General features: G+C 39.8%; 2 protein-coding genes across 14 annotated transcripts in view; one reads left to right on the forward strand and one right to left on the reverse strand.

Moving 5' to 3' along the window:
* The window catches only part of AAGAB (alpha and gamma adaptin binding protein), a 52245-nt gene extending 44033 nt beyond the window's left edge, over positions 1–8212 (reverse strand). For 2 of the 4 annotated variants that reach the window (XM_049905669.1, XM_049905665.1), the window contains exon 1: positions 7823–8205. In XM_049905669.1, coding sequence (XP_049761626.1) covers positions 7823–8084 — 262 coding nt within the window. In that variant the 5' untranslated portion in view covers positions 8085–8205. Of the gene's footprint in view, positions 1–7822 lie in introns of all 4 variants that reach the window. The other 2 variants (XM_049905666.1, XM_049905668.1) reach the window with 2 other exon arrangements.
* Positions 8098–18046, forward strand: part of IQCH (IQ motif containing H) — a 256643-nt gene continuing 246694 nt past the window's right edge. For all 10 annotated transcript variants that reach the window (XR_007519882.1, XM_049905656.1, XM_049905654.1 and 7 more), the window contains exons 1-3: positions 8098–8217; positions 16096–16218; positions 17312–17406. Coding sequence is in view for 9 of the 10 variants with exons in the window: in XM_049905656.1 (XP_049761613.1) it covers positions 8125–8217; positions 16096–16218; positions 17312–17406 (311 nt within the window). In the remaining variant the exon portion in view is untranslated. The remainder of the gene's footprint in view (positions 8218–16095; positions 16219–17311; positions 17407–18046) is intronic.

Here is an 18046-nt window from a genome sequence, read left to right on the forward strand (position 1 = left end):
ACCACATCTACCATGGGCTCCACCAGACTGAGTCCAGTACAACTAGATGGTGCCTGGCTACCACCACTGACTGCTCTGACAGGGATCACAATAGAGGGTCCCCAACAGAGCTGGAGAAAAACATAGAACAAAATTCTAACTCAAAAAGAAAGACCAAGATTGTTGGCCTGACAGAGACTGGAGAAAGCCTGAGAGTATGGTCCCCGGATACTCTTTCAGCTAAGTAATGAGGTCACTCCTGAGGTTCACCCTCCAGTCAAAGACTGAACAGGCCCATGGAACAAAACCAGACTAAAAGGGCACACCAGCCCTGGGGCAGGGACTGGAAGGTAGGAGGGAACAGGACAGCTGGAAATAGGGAGCCCAGGGTTGAGAAGGTAGAGTGTTGACACGTCGTGGGGTTGTTAACCAATGTCATACAACAATGTGTATACTGTGTGATGAGAAACTAGTTTGTTCTGCAAATCTTCATCTAAAGTTCAATAAAAAAAAGAAAGTTGATGGCATAAAAAAAGCTGAAAGACAAGCCACAGAATGGTAAGAATTGTTGCAAATCATATATTTGGTAAGAGACTTGTAGCCATAATATATAAAGAACTCATACAATTCAATAAGACAAATAATTCGAAAATGGGCAAAAGACTTGAATAGACATTTTGAGTTGGATTCAATTTGACAGCAATGCGTTTGGTGGTTTTTTTTTTTTTTTTCCACCAAGGTAGATATACGAATGGCTAATGCACATGAAAGTATTCTCAATGTCATCGTGAAATGCAAATCAAAGCCACAATGAAATACTATTTCACACCACTGTTAGCTGCCCTTGAGGTGGCCCCTGACTAAAGTAAAAAATATAGACAATACTAAGTGCTGTCAAAGAAGTGGAGAAATTGGAAACTTCATACATAGCTGGTGAAAATGCAAAATGGTGCAACCACTTAGGAAAACAGTCTTGGCAGTTTCTTAAAATATTAAACAGAAACTTACCGTATGAGCCAGCAAACCCACACTTAGGTACCTACCCAAGAGAAATGAAAATATATGTTCACACAAAAACTTGTATAAGAATGTTCATAGTATTACTGTAACATTCAAAAAGTGGAAACATTCCAAATGTCCATCAACTAATGAATGGGTAAATAAAATCTGGTTTATCCATATAATGGAATACAAAGTCTATGTCAAAACATGGATGAAATCTCAAAAACATTATGCTAAATGAAAGGGGCATAATGTTGTATCTAGATACAAAAGGCTACCTGTTACTTGATTCTGTTTATATGAAATGTCCAAAGAGGGCAAATGTATAGAGACAGAAAGTAGATTAGTAGTTGCCTAGAGCTGGAGGAGGGAATGAGAAGTGACTGCCAATGGACACACGGATTCCTTCTGGGGTGACGGAAATGTTCAAAAATGATATTGTGGTAATAATTGGACGACTCCATAATATGTTAAAAATCACTGAATTGTATACTTAGAACAGGTGAATTTTAAAGAATGTAAGCTATGCCTCAATAATGCTGTTAAAAAAAAAAATCATGGAAGCTGGAAGATGATCCTCTTGTTTTGTTGATGAGGTAGGTGACTGAGGCACAAATCATGGTGATCCTGTGTGTGCAGAGCAGAACAACACTCCAAAGGGTTTTTAAAGCTGTGACATTTCAGAAGTAGACTGTCAGGCCTTTCTTCTGAGGTGCCTCTGGGTGGGTTCAAATACTACCAAGGTAGTAGTCGAGCACCTAACCAATTATGCTATCCAGGGACTCCTACTTAGAACAATGGGTGGCACATATTAAGATACTTGGTAAACATTTGTGAATGAAAAATTAACTAGTGAGAGGGTAGAATTCAGTGCTAAATCCAAAATTTTTTCCTCACAAAAATCCTGAACAACCCTGGAGGAATTCAGATAGACATGGCAACTCTCCTCGGTCAGCATCACAGTGCACGCTCTATTTATTACCAAATGATCACACTTTCCCACTCTGAGCATACTGACTTTGATCCAAGCATGACAATATGTCTCCCCACCTTTCTGGAGAACCAGTCTTCAGGTCTGTGTGGAAAATTAAACCCCAAACAAGTTATTGGTTACTGTACCTAAAACATCACAAAGGCTCTTTAAGAGTTTCACAACTGTCCTCATCTGTTGAACCTACGTCAATCTAACTTCCTGGATAAGTAATTATTAGAGATGTGCCTATGATATCTTATTGCACTGGCTCCAACATAAATATAACATCGTGTCCAGATTATAATTCTTGCCAGGCAAACTTAAAATAATTTTCATATGCTAACCTTTTAAAAAAAATGGGTTTATATTAGATTTCATTATTTACTGAATATAATTACCTGCTAAAGAATTATACAGGGCAAAATGTGGCAAGCTGTTTAAATCAAATGACCACTGAGTACTTTCAAGATGTTTTTACCTTTTGCTACACAAAAACAAGTTAGATGGCCCAGAAATAAAGGCCCAAGCATAGACTTGCTCAGGGTCTTCCAGAATGATACAATACTCCACGTATCGTAAATGGTTTTGTGCAACGTGGGCTGATGCATAACACTGTCCAACGGATATTTCTCTTCCTACTCTGTACCTCCCCCAAAGAATGCCATTTATTGGAAAGACAAATATTTTATAATTATGTCACTCATCAATAATATTAAAAGATTAGCCTTAAATTTCACACAAAAAGTCAAATTTTCTACTCCACAAGTAAGGACACAAACTGAGTACTATTAGAGGTGATTTCATTTAATATTTATTATGGCTCATCTATTAAGGCTCCAACTATCCCAAAAGAAAAAGTGCAAGCATACTTTGAGAGCTCTTAAAGTTCTCATTTTAGCAGTCAAATCTTCTACCGTAATTTGTCCTACCCCTATACCTACCTCCACTTTGAATACACACAGCTCGGATTGCCAGAAGTTCACCATAATTCACACATACAGAAGAACTAGAATGCAATCTTGGCTCACCAACTTTTATGAGCTGTGAAATCGCAACTTCACTGAGCTTTCATTTCTGTTTCTCTCTCTCTCTCACACACACACACACCCTGGAACGTAACATAGACTTTTTTAAGTCCCCTTGGGTCTACAGAGAATATGAACTTGTATCTAAGCTTTCTCTCTGCTTTAGGTCGATGACTTAACATCCTTTCTTTAATGAACATAAAATCTTAGGCGCCCTTTAAACCCAGTGCCGTCGAGTCCCTTTAAATGTTAATTGAAAAAATTTTTTAAATTACTTAGCTAAACACAAATCAAAGTCAGTTCCTACCCCACTACCCGCTAAAATCACTGCTTTAGTCTGACCATCTACTGAATCACTCTGTGATGACAACTGAAGGCCTTTGTGGTAAACCTTGCTAGCCCAATCTTTCACTCTTTGAAGAAAATAAAGACTTGGAAATTCCCAATCCAATCAAAGGCAGAGTCCTCCTACCACAACAAAATAAGCAACTCTGCTTAAGCAAAAATTATTACTTATGCTCACAGTAAATAAACCAAAGGCTCCACTCAGAATACCTCAAGCAGCTGCAGAAAAAGGCAAATTAGAAGACCCAAGCTCTTATCTCTACTCTGTTGCCAGCCTATGTTGGCTAAGCTGTATTACAGCCCTACCTTTGAAGCGGGGGCAGTGGCGGTCCAATGGTAGAAGTCTTGCCTTCCATGCTGGGAGACCTGGGTTCAGTTCCCAGCCAATTTATCTCAAGCATAGCTATCACCCATCTGTCAGTGGAGGCTGGCAAGTGGCTATGATGCTAAATAGGTTTTGGTGGAGCTTCCAGACTGGGAAGAAAGGGCTGGTGATCTATGTCAGAAAAATCAGCCAGTGAAAACCCTATGGATCACAACGGTCCAATCCTGTTGAGCATGGGGCCGCTATGCATCTGGGGCTGACTCAACAGCATCCAAAAACCACAGCAACAACCTTTGAAACAAGAATGTTCTCCTTAGTAAAATATTTTAAAATTCATTTGTAAGTATAAGAGCCTGATAGGCCTAGGAAAAAACTCCCAGTCTTGCAGAAGGAAGTGTTTTTCCCAAAGAAACAGAGGTATAAACGATGGTTGGCTTTGCCTGTGTAATTCCCCAAAGCCCACTTTAAAAACTCAAAACCAAACGCGTCGCCTCGAGTAGATTCCAACTCATAGAGACCCTGTAGGACATCACAGAACTGCCCCATTGAATTTCTAAAGCTGTAAATCTTTACGGAAGTGTACTGCCACATCTTTCTCCTGCAGAGTGGCTGGTGGGTTCCAACAGCCAAGAGCTTTAACCACTGCGGCCCCAGGACTCCTTAAGCCTATTTTACTCATCGTAAAAGTGAGCTATCTAGTACCACAGTATTAGAAATCTGACTACCAGCGGATTGTTTCTGTGGATAAATGCATCTGAATTTTAAACACAAAAAAGTCAAATTCTCCACTCCACAAGTGAGGTGTCTGCTGCAATTTTAAATTGAGGCTTGATTCTTCAATTTTCAAAAAATAAACACAGAGAAAAATTTAATAATGCCACATCACGTGAAGAACCATTACGAACTCAACATAAAACTAAGTAATTAACCTTATACCACAGAATCGGATGTTAGAGATGACCTGGAACGACCTTTTGTTTTTACCGTTTGATGTATTTTTTTTTTCTTTTCTTGCAGAGTTACAATGTTGGAAGTTAAAAATAAGTAGAAGGGACTAATATATACTGTCTCTACTCCAAGTTCACTCACTGGAGAAAAGAACAATCCAGACACCGCAGACTATCAAGCATGCATAATGATCTTTTCAAAGATAAGTCTTCTAAGCAGAGCTTTTCTTCCCCCCCCCATTCAAAATTAAGATATTAACCATTCTGAAATGGAAATGTCAGCGTATTTCAAAACCTTCTTTTAGGAGTTAATCTTCTCTATCATTTTCTTATACCAATGCCACCATCTTAAAGTCCTGATTGCTATGGAATTCCAATACATTTCATTCACATACATACAAATCCTGAGTATGAACACTAGCACCAGCGCGTGCTGGGTGAGCACTTTGGCAAGTCACCTCGTATTTCCAAGCTACAATTTCTTCATCTGTCATATGGAAATAAACTACCTTCACAGAGATTAAAAAAACAAACCAAATCTGTTGCCGTACAGTAAATTCCAACTGGTAGCGACCTTAAAGGACAGAGTGGAACTGCCCCACGGGGTTTCCAAGGAACAGCTGGTAGATTCAAACTGTCGATCTTTTGGTCAGCAGCAGAGCTCTTAACCACTGCACCACCAGGGCTCCCCTCATAGGGATACAAGTACCAAATTAAATGATGTAAAAACATGCTTGAGAACAGTAAAAAAAAAAAAAAAAAAAGGATATGCATATAAATGCCTGCTATGATTATAACATCTTCAAATTCCCACATTTCACTAAAAGAACAAATTTTGCTCCAAATGTTTAGCAGTAGAAACCGAATGGCTTATGGTTGCTGAGTTGGCATTATATACTTTAAATCTGAACAAGTCTCCAGGAACTTTTCCATCTAAAGTTCCTTCTAGGGAACCAGAGTAAGATGTTAAAACTTAAGTATCTACGTTTCAGTATCTTCACAAGTGGAGCATACACCTGTTTTCACTACATCCTTCTCGAGGACAGGGATAGTATCTTAGCCAACACTGTAGCGGCAGTAACTGGCAAAGAGACTAGCTCTGTGCTTAATAAATATTTCCAGAATAAAAGTTAAAATCATATGTGAGGTGGAAAGCGTTCTGGCCCTGAGACTTACTCTCATGTTATAGATAGCCTTCTAAAAGTCCCTCAGGCTCCTGAGCCTTCATTTCCCTTTAAAAGCCTACAACGGAAATCAGTAATGCCCCTTTTATATAATGGCAGACATCCACCTAGAATACTGCAAATAAGGCCTCTGAGTCCCAGGCCTATGAGTAGCAAAAAGAAATAAAAATTTTTGCTCCTTAAAGCATACGATATATACAGCACCATGGCCATCAGAATACTTAGCACAGGTTTCTGAGGCTGGCCGTAAGGACTTTCATAGTTCAGTGATGAGAATTAAAACGGATATACATTTTTTGGAAATTTAAATATACCAAGAGGCTTAAGAATCTTGAACAAAGTATGACATGTTTGCTAGATGTAATTTGTGATGGAAATTAATTTTATGAAGTGAAAAAGTCAGCATAAAAATTACATATGAAATATAATTTGAATTATTTAAAAACAAGTATGCATTAGAAGAAAAACTGGAAGGAAATGCACTGAAATGTTAGCAGTGTTTGTGTTTGGGTGATGAGACTATGACATTTTCTTTTCTCCATATGCTAAATTGTACTTAATGAGAATCCACTACTTTTACAAAGAAACATTACGTTAAAAAAAAAACAATGGGAAGGAGCACTTCTAAGAGGTAAGGAAATGGCAGTTAGTTGCCATTTAATAAGTGCTATAATTAAAATTTTACCCTAGCAAGGAACATTCTAAGTGATCACAAACGATAACTAAGTCATAGAAAATCTGTGCTGGAGGGACATCTGCCTGATTCTAACATTTGGTAGGTGTAAAAAAAAAATAAAATTGTAGGATGCTTTATACAGCTTACAAAGTGCTTTCCCAAATGTCACCTCACCTTTCTTTCAGATAACCCTGCTAAATAAGTACATTTTAAAGTTTAGAAAACTGAGGGTCACTGAGATAATATGCTTTAATAACAACACTGCTGTTGTTAAAAATGCCATCAATTCCCCATGCACAATGGGGTCAGGCCGCTATGATTCACGGGGCTTTCATTGGCTGATTTTTTGGAAGTAGGTTGCCAAGCCTTTCTTCCTAGTCTGTCTCAGTCTGAAAGCTCCGCTGAAACCTATTCAGCATCACAGGAACCCGTTAAACCTCCAGGACAGATGGGCAGTGGCTGCACTGGAGGTGAAGCGGCAGGAAATTGAACCCAGGTCTAAATGAAGCCCAACAATCTTGTAAATGATGGATTAATTGTGCCCATTTTATAGATGAGAAGACTGAAAGGCAGAGGTTAAGTGACCTACCCACAATCATACAGCTAAGAGTCAGTGCTCTGACACCACGCCATGGATGTGAAAAAGGTGTCTTGAGTTACAGCCAACTTCACAGGGCCCTTCAGCGGCAGAGTTGAGCCTATGATCCGTGCTGTGCTCTCTCCAACACAATGGTCTCTTCACTTAGGGTTTAAGACTTACTTAATCTGACAACCAATATGAGGGTCCAGAGGCGAAGGGACTAGGCTCAGAAATACTCTAAAACTAATATTGGTGGAGAACCTCAGAAGGCAAAGCAGGGACTAACCACATAGTAAAGAGTACAAGAACAAGTCTTGCATACATCAAGGGTTAACCTAGTAATTGAACACACACGAAAGTCAGAGGAAACATACTCCCTACCTCAGGAGCCGGGACAGCAATAAAAGCCACAACTGTATCAACAGTCTCTGCACCTTATACTCGTGTAGCTCAATACAGTTTCCAGAGCGTCTTTTATGGTCTTCATCTCACTGAATCCTCCCAACAGCCCGTGAGGTGGGCTGGGCAGGGATCAGTCCCACTTTACAGATGCTGGAAGTAACGCAGTAGTGCACCGGGCAGGCAGAAAAGCAATGAGTTTAAGAGTTACAGGGTTGACACCTGGGGGCGTGGGTAGGGACCTCGACAGAAACTGAGAAGAACCTGGAGAGCCTCAGGCCACCGCCGAGGACCTGCGGCGGCGACAAGGTCCAGGTTGAGGCCCTGGTCCTGTTGCCCACCGAGGCTTGAGGGGTTGAAGGCCGGCCCAGCCGCCTCGCTACTCACGTTGGACCAGACGGTCCCCGGTAAAGGTGGAGGAGCAGCTGGTGACCAGCGCACAGGGGACGCCCGCGGCCATGGCTGCGCTCTGGAGCCGGTTCCGTCCAGGAGCCGCTTCCGCCTTGGGCTGTACCACAGCCGCCGCCGTGCGGGGGAGACACTCAAGGAAGGGCGCCATCTCGGAACGGATAGGCCGCCCCGGCTCCTTCCTCGCTCCCCTCTTCCGCTCCCGCGGTAGAATAGGCCGGGCCGCGCATAGCGTTGCCATGGGGACACACGCCCCTGGCCGAAGGTTTCAGCGCCTGGAGATGGCGCCTCCGGGGGGGAGGTTACTCTCCCCGGCCCTGACCATGGCTCAGGAGACTGAAAACTACGACCCCATTGGATCCATCTTAATCCAGGTGGGAAATGGGCCTCTCCCGGCCCCGCCCAGCTAAGACACCTGGGAGCGAGGCCCAGCAGCGCCGCTTCGCGCGCGTCCACTCGTTTGGGGCGCCGCTCCCAGACTGCCTTCAGTCCTCGAGGGCCTCAGCCCCTGAGAGAACTCCCAAATATGCCCACCCAGACCTCGTCCAGGAGCCCAGCACCACCCCTCAGCCCCGTGCCATACACTGGAGGTCGCGTTCCACAAACTCTGCTCCTGGTAAAACCCCAAGGCCGTACACTGTAGATCACCTCACCCGGAACGTTTACAGCAAAAAAAAAAATCCATCTTGCACTGAGACACCGTTTACAAGTATTATGTTCTGAAAAATTTGAAGCCATGACGTCAAATTTCAGAATTTTCTGAAATGGTTAAGGCATTTTATTGTTTGTTTGTTCGTTTTTCACATTTACCTATCCCAGTTCTAAAATGCATCCACATGCATAACGATTTTTAACTCTTAGATTTAGCTCCATTTGAATAAGGCTTGAAGTGATTTGCCTACGATCATTCTATCAGGATTCTCAGATCTTCAACGGGTTTACTTGTTCTTCCAGGCAGGATTTTGGTCTCTTACCTCCCATCTGGGAGAAACTTTCCTAAATTCACCTTTTCCAAAGTACGAGCCTTGGGACTCAACCATTTCATAGACTTCCCGATTGTGAATCATGCCCAAATTCTCTTACCTCACTCTTATCATCCTCTCTTTCACCCAACATCCCCTATAAACCCGGTCCCCATTTTTACAGACTCCAAACAGTTGAAACACTAATGGAAACTCTTGTCCAGAAACAGCCAGTTCTTCCCCATGAAGTATACTTCATGTTGACTACAGGAACAATTAACTTTCTCTTTAGTTTCCTCTATTCCTCCAGGCCTAGAACATCTCTAAAAAAGAGACAAGAATCTGGGGGAGAATCTTCCAGACCTTCTGCAGGCCAGTTTCACAGCTTCCCTTGAGATAATTGTATTTCCCAGGGCTGCTCCCCTTGTGGTTTGGTATTGTGTACAAGAGTGCTCTAGCTGAAAAGCCAGAAGCCTTTTCACTTCAGAATGGAATCCAGAGGGAGCTGTTTGGTCAGCCCAGGATACATTACAGTAATCAATGTCTGTTGACACTGAATTGTAAAATGCAACAGAGGAGCTAAGTAAGAATAGTCACGTCCATGTGGCTCAGTGCCCCCACTTACGTAAAAAGGTTACTCAGGACTTGGAAAGTGAAGGCCCATGTAAAGAAAGAGAGCCTATGTGTTAGCCTGATTAATTGAGGCTGATCTCTGCATACAGTGTAGAATTCTTTCTGGTAATACATAGAATGTGTATAATGAGAAAATATTGGAAGACTTTCCCCTACCCTCCCAAGGAATCCTGAGTTTTTGTGAGCATACCGCATCACTCTCAGAAGGGGCAGATTACACTTCTACCTGGAGCTGTAATTGATTTCCTTCAAGCAGGCTGACAACAAGCAGTAGTTCTAGTGGAAAGTGTGCTTGTTTGGGAGTCAGAGTACTAAGGTTAGACCCCTGGCTCTGGCACTCCGCAGCTGGGTAGGCCTCAATTTCCTTTTCTGTAGGATACATAGCTTGGATTAGACTCATTTCTTACTCTAAATTGACCCAATTTCTCCAAAGCTATAAAACGGGCTTCCTTTACCATTAACCTAGGCAGTCAAATTGTTTCTGGCAAATGTATATATACAAGTTGTTGTATGCCATCAAGTCAATTTCGACTCATAAGGGCCCTACATGACAGAGTAAAATGGCCCATAGGGTTTCCTAGGCTGTAATTGTTATGGGAGCAGATTGCCAAGTCTTTTTTCCTGTGAAGCCACTGGGTGGGTTTGAACCACCGACTTTTGGTTAGGAGCCAAGCACTTAACTATTGTGTCACCAGCATTCTTTATATATACAAATAATTGTAAATCACAGGTACTTTAAATCTCCACTTGCTTCACCCTAATATGGTTTATTAGGTCTGTGTTTCAGTTAAATAACTCTTTAGACCAGTGGTTCTCCAGATGTGGTTCCAGCACCAGTATCATCCACACCAGCTAGGAACTTGTGGGAAATGCAGATTCTCAGGCCCCACCCCAGACCTGTGGAATCAGGAACTCTGGGAGTGGGACCCAGGAATCTGTACATGCTCTTCAGATAATTCTGATGCACACTCAAGTTTGAGAACCACTACTTTAGATGGCATTGTAAAATATAAACTGTAATATAATTTCAAAGGAAAATTGCAGTAATCAAAGCTAACAAAGTACTTAAACCGTGTATCATGCAGTATTTTAAGTGCTGTAAATACTGTATTTTAACTCCTTTAACCCCTACAACAACCTTGTCAGCTATGTACTATTATTATCATTCCCATGTTATGAAAAGGAAACTGACCAGAGTTGTTATTTGTTCAAGGTAACACAGCTAATAAATGGTGGAGATTGACCCTAGGCAGAAAGCTCCGTTACACTATCCTGCCGTTTGTGAGTAATGTGGGTCACCCCGTATGCATAAAAAATACAAGCATTCTTCTCAAACTTTTTAAATCCATCATTCTTGGCATAAAAAGAAAGTCTTCACTTGCCCCTTTTCAGTCCTCTAAATAGCTAAAGCCTGCCTTTTCCACTACATTTTCACCAGCCTTTGACTTTAAAAAGGAGCCCTGTTGGCGCAATGGTTAAAGCAATTCACTGCCAACTGAAAGGTCAGTAGTTCAAAACCACCAGTGGCTCCACAGGAGAAAGATGTGACAGTCTGCTTCTATAGAGATTTATAGCCTTGGAAACCCACTGTGGTTGACTCGACGGCAGTGGGTTTGATTTGGGTTTAACTTTGTGTATGTTGTTGTTGTGTGCCATCAAGTAGATCTGACTAAAACCAACCCTATATGACAGAATAGAAAAGCCCCATAGAGCTTCCAAGGCTGGTGGGTTCAAATCACCAACCTTTTGGTTAGCAGCCAAGTGCCTAACCGTTCTCCCACTAGGGCTCCTTAACTTTGTACATCAGATGCTTATTAATACATCTTTATTCTGAGAGATAGCATAATGGTTAAGCATGAAGGCTCTGGAATCAGACTGCCTCGATTTGAATAGTTCCACCAATTAACCAGCTGTGTTACCTTGCATGGGTTACTTAACCTCTTTAAACCTCAGATTCCCTCATGTATAAAATGGAGATAATATTAACTTCCTCATAGGAGTCTTGTAAAGTATAACATTCATAAATGTTAAACACATAAATATGCGTAATTAGTAGATCTGACCTCTTGCCCTTTTGTATTATTTAGTTTTGTGTAGGTACATTTCTGTGTCTTTTCAAGTTTAGGCTGCTTTTTACTCTTAAGTCCCTAGAAGATGAGGAAGAATTTATTTTAACTTGCCTTTTTAGCCAGAATTACTCCATTCTTAATTGGAACTCTACGTATGGGTGTTGCTATTTGGCCAACAAGGTATGCCTTGTCTCCCTATTACAAGCTGGGTTTTGAATATCTGATTATCCCTAGCTCAGGAGTGGGCCCATAGACACTAGATGACTGGATAATGATCTGCTCCTTAATTCAGTCTCCAGTCATTTCTGTTCTGCTCAAAAATGAATGGAATTGGACTAACATTTACCATTATTTAGAAAAACCTTTTTTTAATTAAAAAAATATTTTTTTATTTAGATGGTACAAATTAATAGTGAAAGCAATACTTTGAGAAAATGTCTGCAAATTGTGTACAAATAAACTCTTTGTGTGACTCATTTTGAAAATATATTCCTTGTATGTTTAGATTTCTGGGATAGTTCTGATGGTGCATATTCTGTTCTACTGTCAGATCGTGTATCAAAGTACTACATATTTTCATTTATAATTCAGGAAATATGATTTCCATTTCTACATAGAGTTCTACTAGGCAGCATTTTGTTAACTACTTAATATCTTATCACTTTCAAGTCTCCCAAGCCTATAATTCAGGCTTTTTATGATTTTATATGGATCTTTCCTCAACTAACCAGAATAGTGTGGTTTTTCTATAGTGATAATAAAAAATAAAAAACACCAAACCTGTTGCCCTCAAGTCGATTCTAACTCATAGTGACCATATAGGACAGAGTAGAACCGCCCCATAGGCTTTCCAAGGAGCGCCTGGTAGATTTGAACTGCCAACCTTCTGGTTAGCAGCCAAACTCTTAACCACTATGCCACCAGCGTTTCCATAATAATCATCACTAAAATCGACTCAACAGCACTGGTTCTGGGATAGTTAAAATAGCCAACATTTCTTGAGAGTCCGGCACTGTATTGAGAACTTTAGATTATTTTATCAGGTCTTAGCAACAACTCTATTAGGTGGTTGTTAATTTTTAGTCCCAATTTACAGAAGAAGAAACTAAGGTACAAAGAGGCAAAATAACTTGCCCAAGGTTATACAACCAGTGTATATTGATCCCTGAACAGATTATGACATGTTTGAGAAACAACCTTGAAAAAGTATTGTGGTGTTCTCTGGAAGTTTCCTAGATGTTTTCTTTGTTAGTGACTCTTAGAAGCTTTATTTTTGTACTTCATTAATAATAATGTGATATCTTTTTAATATGTCTTTATTAGTGCTTGATGCAATCAAAATTAGCTTTTTAATTAATTTTGGAAATCATATTTCAAAAATCCAACAGTTGTAGGTTAATTCCAACCTTGGAAATATTGGAGCTAATTGACAGCTTAGTTAGATATTATCACTATCTTTCTTATCAATCCGTCTGTCTCATTTTCCAGATGCAAATAATATAAAAACAAATGAAATTAAAGATAAAGAAAATTGATGAGAGAGACTCAGCCAAACTCTGTCTTTAGCAGAAATAAATAAAATGAATTATGAAACTGCTTCTGACAATATAGAATCTAGTTTCATGGCTGTTTTAAATTCTAGAGCAAATGTTTTGCAGAATTAAATCTTTCCCCTTCCTTATTAAGCAGCCCTGTCCCCAAATTGTCTAAGTGCGAATCTTCTTCAAAGTAGGAAATGTGTGGAAAGCAATGCATTTGATGATCACAGAGATGATAGGTGACATGTAAAATTTCAATATGGTAGATTGGATCTATCTGACGAAAGTACAGATTTAGAGTTTAACAATCTCTTTTTCCTACCCAGGTCTGGTGAAACATTTCCTACAGTACTTGCCTCTGTTGCAATTATACAGACAGATGGGTGGTTATTAAAAGGGGGTAAGAAAATATCCGGCAAGTAAAGTAAAAAGCTTTTCAGAAGGATTAAGGAAGCAATTCAATTCAATGAACATTTTACCAAGTACCAGTTATACATAAGGAGCATACTAGGTTTTACAATTCAGTAGAGGAGAAATAGCATTCTGGGGTGCCCTCCTATGAGGCTAGCACTGTCCAAAACACTTTACATACCTTAACTCATTTTATTCATACCACCATTCTGAGAGGTAGTTATTGACTATCCTCATTTTAGTAAAGAAAGAAGCAAGACTTCAGTTCGTATCTGTCTGGCTCCAAAGCCTATATTCATTCATTTTTTCCCACATTACCTCATTTTCATTCAAAAATTCTAAGACCAAACCCGTTGCTGTTGAGTCGATTCTGACTCCTATAGGACACGGTGAAACTGCCCCATATGGTTTCCAAGGAGTGCCTGGTGGATTTGAACTGCTGACCTTTTAGTTAGCAGCCATAGCACTTAGCCACTATGCCACCAGGATTTCCAATTCTAAGAGGTAGGGCTTGTTGTTAGGTGCCGTCGAGGGGTAGGGTATTTTTTTTTTTTTTTTTCTCTTGAAGAAACTAGAGGTTCAGAAAATTTGGATGACAGACATGGAGATCATGTAACTAGTAAGTTGTAGAGGTAGGAATTATTTTCAGCCGCCTTTTTTTGAGTTCTTCCTATGTACCAGGCCTATCACATATTGCCTCAAAACTCTATGAAGTATTGTTGTCCACACAAGACAAATGAAGAAACCAAACCTTTAGTGCCCCGATAAGTACACCAATGCAGTTTTCATTCCCACAGCAGCTGACAGGCATAATTACAGAATGACACACAGAGCTACAAATATTAGAGAAGGGAAAGTCAGTGCATTCAGAGGAAGAACAAAAAATACATGGGCCTACAAGTAGGGCTGTCATCGATTGAGTTGTGTCCCCCAAAAATACGTGTATGTATTTGGCTGGGCCATGATTCCCAGTGTTGTGTGATTGTCTACTGTTTTGTTATCTGACGTGGTTTTCCTGTGTGTTATAGATCCTACCTCTATGATGTTAATGAGGTGGGATGGGCAGCAGTTATATTAATGAGTCAGGACTCAATCTACAAGATTGGATTGTGTCTTGAGCCAATCTCTTTTGAGATACAAAAGAGACAGGTGAGCAGAGAGACACAGGGACCTCATATCACGAAGAAAGCAGTGCCAGGAGCAGAGTGCATCCTTTGGATCCAGGGTTCCTGCACGCAGAAGCTCCTAGTCCAGGGGAAGATTGATGACAAGGACCTTCCTCCAGAGCCGACAGAGAAAGCCTTCCCCCAAAGCTGACGCCCTGAATTTGGACTTCTAGCCTACTAGACAATAAACTTCTGTCTGTTAAAGCCATCCACTTGTGGTATTTCTGTTATAGCATCACTAGATGACTAAGACAGGGGCTTAACCTGGAACTGCCTCTTTGTACTTTCCAAATGCCTTTAGACAATTTCTGGTCAATCCATTTGCAGCAGTAATTCGGACAAAACAATTGAAAGGAGTGCATCTTCATCCTTAGTGTCTACAAGCGAGCAGTACGTGTATTCAGACTCAATCTGTGAGCTCTCAAGGCTTTACATGACAATTTGTACAGAGTACAAATGACCAGATGTGTCTGCCGGTCTGTGATGCCCATCACTGAAAAGATGAAAATTCTGGTCTTTTGAATACTTGGCTCTGTGAGAACATTCGAGAGTAATCAATAACGTAGGCTAGATCAATGTGTGAGTCCAGATATAGACAAAAGGTAACTGTTTCAAAGTACCTTTAGCAACCCAGTCTGCAGATTGTTATTGGTGTGACTATTGCTGACACAGGTGTTCGGTTCCTAAATTTGCAAAACAAAATATTTTTTCCTGTGGCAGCAGCCCATACAATAATTGGTACCATCTATATTTATCTGTTGAAGTTTGGTTTCTAATATGAATGCAAAGAATCTTTTGCTGTCTAATTTCGTAGTGCCCATTTTATTCTCAGGGTGCTTGACATTGGAGAGAAGATGTTCATCATTTCCAAGGAAAATACTAACTGAAGGAAAATGTTAAAATAATAACATATGTTGCTTTTTCTTTGTGGATCATTTTCATTTCTAACTACATAAACAAAAACAAGGCCTGCTTCTTCAGAAGAGTAAATGGGCAAGATTGAGGTGGCACACGAGACCAACAGGTCCAATCAACATATAGAGAATACTCTTTTGAAAAGCACTGGTTCCACTAGAACTTCTCTTTGTTGGAAGTTTTCTGTTTTCTTATCTCTTGACCAATTTTTAGAGATTGGAGTCTGGCACAAACTTCTTACCTCTGTCTCAACCGCTTTACCACTTGAGAAAGCAGCAGCCATTTGAGTTGCAGTTTTATCTTGGATCAACTTCTAATGGGAGGAAGGAAAAGAGAAAATTGTATAGCAGCTTAGGTTTCCAAAATTCTGAGAGATAGAGTGGAATATTATAAATTAAGAATACCTTCAAACAATAGAAGTAGTCCTTGTCAATGAATGTCATAAAATCAACTTTACTGTCTCTAGTAATTCAAGCACATTGCAAACCTTTTAAATAGATGTTATAGGTGGGCTATATATGTATTCTTTTAATAGTTTATGTTTTTTTATGACTACAGGTTCATAAAGATCTTTATCAATTAAGGAATAAATTAACAAAATTCCCACTTGAGGGAGAAGGAAAGACTCTAGACATTCAGAATCTTGAAACAGCAATCGAAAGGACAGAAATGGGGTTAAGAGTAAGTAGAACATTGGATATTAAATAAAATTCTGGAAGGAAATAGAGATTTCTCTAAAAGAATTGTGGTTCTCGTAGGACATTTTGTAATTTTGTAACAGATATGGACTTGGGGTGGCCATCAGCATTTTCATTCTGTTCATTTATTAATGGTCATGCTGATTGTTAACTGATTGATTGATTTACATCTAATCTTGTTCCACAAAGAATTTAAGGACATGGTGATTATGTAAAATTACATAGTGACAATCCCTAAAACGTGATTTTAAAAATATAAGAGTTGACTTTTCCCTAATAGCTTAAATATTTTGAGATTATATGTTTTTATAATATTATAATCGTGGGTAAAACTAAAGACACCAATTTTGGACCAGAGAAATCAGGTAGATAATCTAGGGACTTGGTCATAATGGATCTAAAGGCTGTGGAGAATCCACTTCTAAGAACTGGATAATAACAATTTATGAAACAAGAATGCATTAGATTACGGGGTCCATCTTCCAAATAAGGTCCCATCTCCACCTGCTAGGCCTCTTATTGTCAGCATTTTGCTCTTGCTTCAGACTTTCAGTCTACCATGTTATCTCTGAGGCTGTGAGAAATGCAGGGTATTTTGTAGCCTCATTAGCCTAATACTTCATTGTCCTATATTACCTAATGGTGAGAGGACTGGACCCAGCTAGAGTCTTTGGATTAGCCATTTCAAAGAATCTGTTACCTAAAGGCCAGATTCTTTACTCTGATGTTGCATGAAGTCCCTGTAAGAGAAAGACATTACTCCATGTCGGTATTGCCTATTAAATTTACCTGGCTGAGCAATTTACTGACTACTGTACACACACAGTTTCATTTGTGAAGAGTGCTACAGGTCATCCAAGCTTTGGGTCGCAGTTGTTTATTGTGCTTTTTGGGATAGTTAAAGTAATTTGGCCTTGAGATGCCTAATGATACCTTAGGCATGTAATAAACACATAGCATGTTGTATCTTTTGGCTTAATTACATGATTCAGAGTGTTAACCTAATGGGATGGAGTAAATTAGCTGAATAACTTAGGTCCACTCTAATGGTCTAAACTTTGACTTTTCTGTAACAGATTCACATTGAGAAGTATTTAAGTGTTGTAAACCAACATGTGTTAACGACTCCTGTTACTGATGAGAACTTGTATTCTCCTGAGGCTTCCAAATGGTAAGTAAAATAGCCATTTTTAGATCCCAAAGTAAATACTATAAAAAAAATTTTTTTTCCCTCACTCAGGTGAGATGATTGTAAAGGCAAAATTTTCTTGGCTTTGTTCACATCTGTTCTACTAATTTCAGTGGACATTTTACGGAAGAAGTTAATGGCAGAATTTGGATTTTAATGAAGTTTATTCTGGGTTGCTTCTAGCAAGTTCTAATGCTTTACAACTATGATAATTTTTTCAGGGTCCTGGATTTGAAGCTACTTTTTTTTCCCTCAATAGAAAGATTTTAATGTACATCAGTTTATACAATTTAGATCCAACCCCAAAAAAACCAAACCCACTGCTGTCAAATCGTTTCTGACTCAAAGTGACCCCATAGAGTTTCCAAGGTTGTAAACCTTTATGGAAGCAGACTGCCACGTCTTTCTCCCAAGGAACCGCTAGCGGTTTCGAACCACCAACATTTCGGTTAGCAGCCCATCACTTTACAATTCAGACCACATGGTACTTTATTTAGTTTTTAGAGTGTCATATGTGCTTTACTGTAAAGATGATTTTAGTATCCAGTATAAACAAAACATAAAAATAATAAAACTTGCTTGAAATATTCTTCATGTAATACAGTAAAACATGTAAAAGCTG

This window comes from Elephas maximus, chromosome 13 (genome assembly GCF_024166365.1).
Source record: "Elephas maximus indicus isolate mEleMax1 chromosome 13, mEleMax1 primary haplotype, whole genome shotgun sequence".
NCBI classification, from domain to species: domain Eukaryota; kingdom Metazoa; phylum Chordata; class Mammalia; order Proboscidea; family Elephantidae; genus Elephas; species Elephas maximus.